General features: G+C 44.6%; 1 protein-coding gene across 1 annotated transcript; it reads right to left on the reverse strand.

Annotated features, from left to right (window-relative positions):
• Positions 1–358: 358 nt before the first annotated feature.
• Positions 359–1347, reverse strand: LOC127309979 (uncharacterized). Its single transcript, XM_051340689.2, has one exon. It carries the CDS (start codon positions 1242–1244, stop codon positions 555–557), a length of 690 nt encoding a protein of 229 aa, XP_051196649.2. The 5' UTR covers positions 1245–1347; the 3' UTR covers positions 359–554.
• Between the last annotated feature and the right edge of the window lie 6291 nt (positions 1348–7638).

A 7638-nucleotide genomic window follows, 5' to 3' on the forward strand; every position in this document is an offset into this window, starting at 1 on the left:
TGCGACTGCTAATCATGCATTTTGTACTTCAGTTCTTACAGGTAAATGTATATTTCATCAAAGATTTTTCATACTAGGGAAATGGATGCATTGACATAGTTTGCTTGATCCTCAATCTTCATCAAGTAGTTGTTATGTAGTAACTGTTGGAAAATTCATCAAAATAATACGCCCAGATCAAGACGGGATCGTCGCCAAGAAGCAGTCAAGAGAGGGAGGCAGTTTTGACCAAGGCCTCTGAATGTTCAAAGAGTAATACTGTCACTGCAAATTGCGACAAGAAATAATGCATTTTGTATTTCAGTTCTTTCCTGTAAATGTATATTTCATCAAAGATTTGTCATACTAGGGAGATGGATGCATTAACATAAAGTTGATTAATCCGCACTCTTCGTCTATAGTTGTTATATATAACTCGATTGGAAACTTCGCCAAAAAGAAGTATATGCCCAGATGATTGAATTATCATCAAGAATCAGTCAAGGGTGTGAGACAATTTTGACCAAGGCCTCTGAATTTTCTGATCGATTAGCTAGCTAGATCGCGGCATTCTGTCACTTTGGCGATCTCGGGGTCACCGCCGTGGAACGCCGCGTAGGGCCAGCCTCGACGTCGCCGTCCTCCTTCTTCTCCACGACCGCCGCCTCCTCCTCCTCCCCGTTATCCGGAGAGGGCCCCTCGAGGTCGTCGCGCACGCGGAAGGAGGCGTGGAGCACGATGACCGGGACGCCCACGGCCAGCGCGGCCATCAGGTTGGCGACGGCGCCGGCCGCGACGATGTCGGCGAGCACGAGCGCGACAAACGCCGCGGCGACGAGCCGGCGGAGGAGCGCCAAGCGCGGGAACGCCCCGAGGAAGCCCACGCAGACGATCAGGACCTTGGAGGCCGCCATGAGGAAGAGCACCGACGCCCGGTGCCCCGCCGCGGCCAGCGACGCCAGGAGGAGCGCCCACTGCAGCGCCGCGTAGTGGTACCGGAAAGTGCGCGCGTTGCGGACCCCGCGCACCGCCGCGGCCTCCGCGTCCGCCGCCGCGCCGAACGCCGACGGCCGCGGCGCGAACCGGGTCAGCGCGCGCCGAGCCACCCTCGCGCCCGCGCACGCCCTGTCCACCGCCCGCCTGACCGCGCCCGCGCCGCCGGCAGTCATCGATCTCGCCGCCGGAGACTGCTTGCTGGGCGAAGATGGCTGCCTCGATTCGCCGATCCGGTTGCCGGATTTGGAATCTGGAGTGCCGGACACCATGGGAGAGGACGCGTGGTCGAGCGAGTCAAAGGCGCGGGTTTTAACAGACGGACGGCGCCCGGGGGATAAAGGCTGGGTCTCCGCCCTGGCCGTGACGGCGAAAAACCGGGCCTTTTCCACTCGTTCCCGCGTCGGTTCTGTTGCCGCGGCAGCGACCCGGCCGTGGCCGTGGTTGCTTCTTCCACCAACGTTCGGCCGCGCGGCACCATCCAACATGATCCTCCCCTACTTTTCAGTTTTCACATGTTCTTTTGCTTTTTTTCTTTAGATTAGAGTCGCCTAGGTAAGTGCCTCTGAGTTGCAATGGAGGTGTACATATTCTAATGGTTTAACACTAATCTTCTTTAACATATACTCTTAGGATACTCAAGCACATCATGCAGCAATGCCTTCTTCTCCTCCCCATTTCTTGCCATGCATATCGAGCAGCAATGTCTTCTTCTTTTTTCTCCTTCAATCGTCTTTCATAATCGGTCTTAATTAGTACTCAAATAATGATAGGGAGAGACCTAAAACATAGCTCGTGACACTTGCACAATTAAACATTGGAATATCCTAAAGTACAAAAACTTCAGTGTAGCTGCTCTCATACTATAACGTCAGATGCCATGTTCTCTCTGTCTTTTCCAAGTTTGTTTATATTTATTTACTCCTGGGATGATGACTAAAAAGAAATCTTGAACACCGACAAAAGGAAGCTTGGCGTCGTCGAGGTACCCCTGAGCAGTTGCTACCATTCCGGCTCAGCAAAAGAAACTTTACTCCCAAGAGACATATCCTTAGCTTGGAGTCCTTTTTCAGAAATTCCAACAAATACTCATTGTCATTGAAGCGGAAGCACATGGTTTAAAATTTGCAATGTTAGCCATGCCTATGTGTTCAATTTTGTTGGTATATATAAAGATCGAGTTGCAAAAGTAATATGTAGACAACACATACTCCTAAGATAAATGTTTGTAAAGGAAGAATGTTACAATACACTCCCCATCATCCATCATACTCCTAAGATTTGCAAATGCAAATTATCTAGTTGGCTTTCCTAAACATATTTTGTAGTATTTATTTAATAAGATGATTAATTGCAAATTTCCCATGGATATGTCAGCAATAAGTAATTATGTATTCTCCTCCAAAGAATCTTAAGCTAAGAATCGTTAAGTCACTATATTTGATTCTACACTTCCACTTCAGAAGACTCGAGCTTAAAGTTACAATGATGGTGGAACCTTGATCACCTACAAATAATCATGTTAACTGAAGAGGGTAGCCACAGTAGAATGTTAAATAACGATAATTAAAGATAATAATCATATATAATATTCATCTCTCACGTCAAGGGATACAATCCATTGCATGCTCTAGGCAGCTGGTATGACACTCCGAAACACGAATTACAGAAAATAAACATGCAACTAAAGGGAGACCACAAGTGCATAAAAAAAGGAAATATGCAATGCAAGATACAACGCTAACCCTACATAAGCTTGGAAAAATATAGGTAGGTACCAAATATAATTATTTAGGCCTAATCCTTGGATGGTGGTCGTGCAGGCTTGTGGAGAGAGTCATTTAGATCTGAGATCTTCTTTGCTAGAGCTTCAACTTTTTCGTCAGTTGTCCTCACAGCTGAGTATAGCATCCCTAAATTTTGTGAAAATTGCGACAAAGCTTTCATAATATCTTCGTTTGATACTGTAACCTCTTTGTTGCCGCGGATAGATGGGGCATAATCGGGCACATGCTTGATAGCAGATATGCCAATGGGAGTAGAGCTTCCGACTACTTCCTTCCCTTTGTAACTTAGGGAGCATTTATTGGGTATCAGGGATAGGCCAGAATGGTTTTTGGTGATTTGCTTTGTCTTCCCCTTTTTCCGTAACCTAGGGGTACTTCTCACAGAAGGTGTCTCCCTTAAACTGGATTCAATCTCTTCGCTCATGGACTGATGGCTTTCATTGTCTTGATCATCCTCCGAACTAGTCTCGTCATCACGAGCTCTCCCCCCTTTCCGCCTAGATGATGGGCTATAACCCTGCGCTTCCCATTTATCATCTTCCTGGGAGGAAGTCTGAAATGAATCCCATGATGGCATCTTCTCACGTTAGCTAGTTTTTTTGCAACACCGAAGAACAAAAAGTAGAGAACATAAAAAAGTTTTACAATACAAGATCGCTGAAATCAAGGGAAATATATAGGTGGAATACTTGCAAAGTGGGATGTCTAGACGGAGTGGAGACAAAAAGTAGGATATTGTTCTACCTATTTCTCGGGCCAGGATGTTTTATCAAAGTACGGCTCGCGTTTTATACACCGTAGGATCTCTTTTATTTGAGGGTAGGTGACTATGTAGAAAAGGATATGCATCTAGAATTTTCTAAACTATACTGTGATATTCGAGCGAATCAAAAGATACATGATAAATATTGTAGCATCAATTAGATTTAGTTCGTAAAAGCTCCCTCGCACGATATTAAATCTTATAATTTTGTCTACCATTAAAGACCATATTATTTTCTAGAGTATATAGTAAGGATATTTGATATGATTCACATATCGATTTACCTTGTTGTATATAAAGTTCACCGGTAATATATTTGCTACAATCAATGTTACTATTAATGGTGGTCAAAATGTTGGATCAAAATCAAAATCTATGCAATCTTTGTAGCATCGTTTCACTCGGTTCTAAATATAGTGATTTTTTAAGATCCTATAATAAAACATGTCTAACTTTGTCAATTATCATCTATGAGCATCTCAAGCATGACCCTTAAAGCATTTTAAGGGTTGTATATAAAGTCAAGGTCCGTGATGTGCAAACGAGTCCCTAAAATAAAGAGGACATTATTTTTTTCCCTCTGCCAACATTATCTTCACTGTCTTTGGCATGTTAGGGCATCTCTAACGGTGATCCACATTTGGGACGTTGAAACTGTCAGTTTTGGTCCGTTTGCGGGTGGTAGTGCACCCATGGGCGCCCCATTTTGGTCGGCGGATGACTTTTGTGTGTGGCAATTTCACATAGTTTTAGGATATTTTGCACACATAAAATATTGTGAATACTATAGCATACTAGTTCATAAAACAAAGACAAATTCATCGGTACCACATAGTTTATTACAATCATTTGAAATTGGATAGAATAAATAGGAAAGGACTATTGGTTTCCTGCATGGTTCCGCTTATGTTGGAGCAAATCTTCTGGAATGTATTGTGAGTTACATGGTCTCGTAGTTCATGATGCACTTGAAGAAATTCAACCAAGTCTGTCGATGGTCTGGGCTCAGGCGCAACCAACTCATTCTGAAATTCCCACCCTTGGTCATACGTATCCATCGCACTCCTCTTCAACGATCATGTTGTGCATGATCGCACAAGCAATCATGATGTCCCACATTGTCTCGTAGCTCCATGTTCTAGAAGGATGCCGAACAATAGCCCAACGAGATTGCAACACACCAAATGCCCGCTCCACGTGCTTCCTACCAGGTTCTTGCTCTTTAGTAAGCCTAGTCTCTTTCTCGTCTTTAGGGTTGTGTATTTTCTTCATAAATGTGGTCCAGGGATTGATACCATCGGCTAGATGGTACCATTTTCATAATGGTTGAAAGAGCATACTCTAAATCCCTAGTGTTTTGTGTGTTTGATCACAATACTCGAATGGGAATTTTATCATATATGCTCAAGTGTGTAGGAATTAATTTTAGCACTATGGATGATGACCCACCTTTTTGTTCAGATCATATATCTAGTTCTTTTGAGCTAGGTTTGTGGTCTTTACATTCGGTGGAAATGAACATGTTGAGGAGAGTATGTTTGATCTATACGATTTGAAGACGGAGCTGGAAATCTCTCCAGGCCAGATCATCCGACCCCTGAAGGCTGAAGCGGCTAAGGACACAAAGGGGGATGGTTTTTCCACCTGGCCCCCGAACGAAGAAAATGTTCGGCCCCCACCAGGGGATTTCGCACGCGTAGACACAAGAGGGGCGGATGGTTTTTCTATCCGGCCCCCGGATGAAGAAAACTTCCGGCCTTCAATAGGGGACTTCGCGAGTTGCGCAGTTGGAGAGCTGAAGGGAATATTCCCTCACAATAAAAAGAATATTCCGATGATAGGGCCGGATTATCCAGCCTGGGCACTGAAGAAGTTAACCCGAAAGATCCGAGGTGGGCGGGCCAACTTAAGCCGGATAATCGCCCCCCCCCCCCACCCCCGACGCAACAATGGTAGCGTACATGAACTAAAGATCATAGATTCGTTGAATGTTGCTTGACTGCCGTGCACCTGCACCATCGACTTATAGCATATATCTTGTGTTGGGAGGTAGGCATGACCATATGGGGAGTACGGTTTAAAGTATTGAGCTATTCCTCCCCCATTATGCATATAGTTAACCAAAACATTCTCTATTGGTCATTCAAGTGACAAACGAGTTTCAATGTTGAGTCTTAGTTGTGAGTCCATGATTCATATTTGCAACCTCACGCTATCATACTCAAGCACGGTGGCCTCGGCCACCAACCTCCTCCTAGTGGAGTCTTTGTTGTTCTTTTTTGCTTTCTCTTTCATTCCTTTTTGGTTCTCTTTTATTCGCTTCATTTGCTTCTTCATTTTTTGTGTTTTTTTTTGTTGGGGGGAAACTTATTCAAGATTGGGCTCTCTCTTTTGATTCTTGCAATCTTGGATAATTAGTACCTCTCACCAGTGACCACCTCTAACCTAAGCCAATCTCCCAAAATCTGAAAACACTCTACTCCAAATATACCCATCATTTGAAGGATTTTTCCTCTGTCAAGGGCCCGAAAGTCCAGTCCAAAAGGGTCAGATATTTAGGTAGGGCGGCTAAGTGGGGGGTATACAAACCGGCTCAGCTGGGGTAGGGAGAAGATTCAATCTTCTTCCCCAACCAGAGCCAAGTCTCCATCCTCTCTCCTCCCTCACGCCCTTGCCGGAAGAAAGCTCCCCTTGGGGATCCCCGTCGACCCCCCAAGGTCTCCTCCACCGTTCTTCGACCCGCACGTCGGCTCCTTTGCCATGAATATTCTCCACGAAGCGGTTTCTGCCATGGATGATGGTATTTTGTTCTCTCCCACTTTTTAGGGTTTCACCCTAGCTTGTTGTGTAGAGACCATAATACTTGTTTTTCCTTGGTAAAAATACAATTCAAGTGGCATACTAGTGCTCCCTAGGATCGATCCACAGAAACATGGGTGAATAAAATAGAAATCTCATTGAGACATTGTGGATCTGAGATTTTAAACAGTGGGGTTGGATCATCCGGCCTGGGAAAAATCACTGCATCCACCTCTTTTCTTCACCATTGTTTTGCATATTGGTCTTAGGAATCCTCTTTTGGGTATATTTCCTCATCACATTTCTACCTATCTATTGCTTTTCACAGGTGGAAGCTTGCATAGAGGAGGAAGTGTGCGTCGTGGGGTTGCCAAGCAACCATCTTCTCGTCCTCACAAGGATCGCATCATACAGCGTGAGGATGGCTTTTTCACCAGAAGGGAGACTGAGAGGATTGAGGATCAAGCAGCGATATGTGCCAAGGCTATAGAGCGGGATAGTCTCGCAAAGAGGCAGAGGAGGAAGCGCAACTCTATGTACACCATGCCCATTGCTGATTATCACCATCTCCGCAAGCGAAACGTTTAAAAGCATGCAAGGACAACCACTAATGACTGCTTCTGGACCAAGGAGCAAGAATATCATGACTGATGTATACAAAGCTCATCACACCAAGGTTTGGCCAATGAAAGCTTTGAACATCTCCAAGTTAGGAACCAATGCCTACTTCAATGAGATGTTGTGGCTCACTGAGAATCTTGGGCTTCATGAGTTGATGGGGCTCCGCCAAGACTACAATGTGAAGCTTGTGCACCAATTCTTCACCACCGTCTTCTTTGGCAAGTCAAATGAAGGAGATATCTATTGGATGACCAGAAATCAGAAATACAAGTCCACCTTCAGGGAGTTTGCCTCCATCCTTGGATATCCATTGAGTGGCAGGAATTCAAAGAAGAGTGGGTGGCGGATGCATGATGGATCCTGTAATATCCCAGGTATTGGGGTTACAAAAATAGAGGAAACAGATGTGTGCATTGCATTCATGCATAGAAAATCTGGGGAATTTTCGCGCTTTAAAGTAAAACAGTCACAGTAACTGAAGTTTCACTTGACCTTGGTGGAATTGAAGTAGCTCATCAAGTCAAGCGCTATAAACCTCAATGTGACTTTGCTAAAACCTTGTTTTGGGTAGAGATAATTTGATCTAAGGGGTTAGATCAAATGGAATTAAAATCAACACAAGAACTTATTAATCAAGGATCAACTACTTGATCTTATTAAAGATCACAACATGATATCCCTTGCCATAACATATGA

The sequence above is a fragment of the Lolium perenne genome, chromosome 1 (genome assembly GCF_019359855.2).
Source record: "Lolium perenne isolate Kyuss_39 chromosome 1, Kyuss_2.0, whole genome shotgun sequence".
NCBI lineage: Eukaryota > Viridiplantae > Streptophyta > Magnoliopsida > Poales > Poaceae > Lolium > Lolium perenne.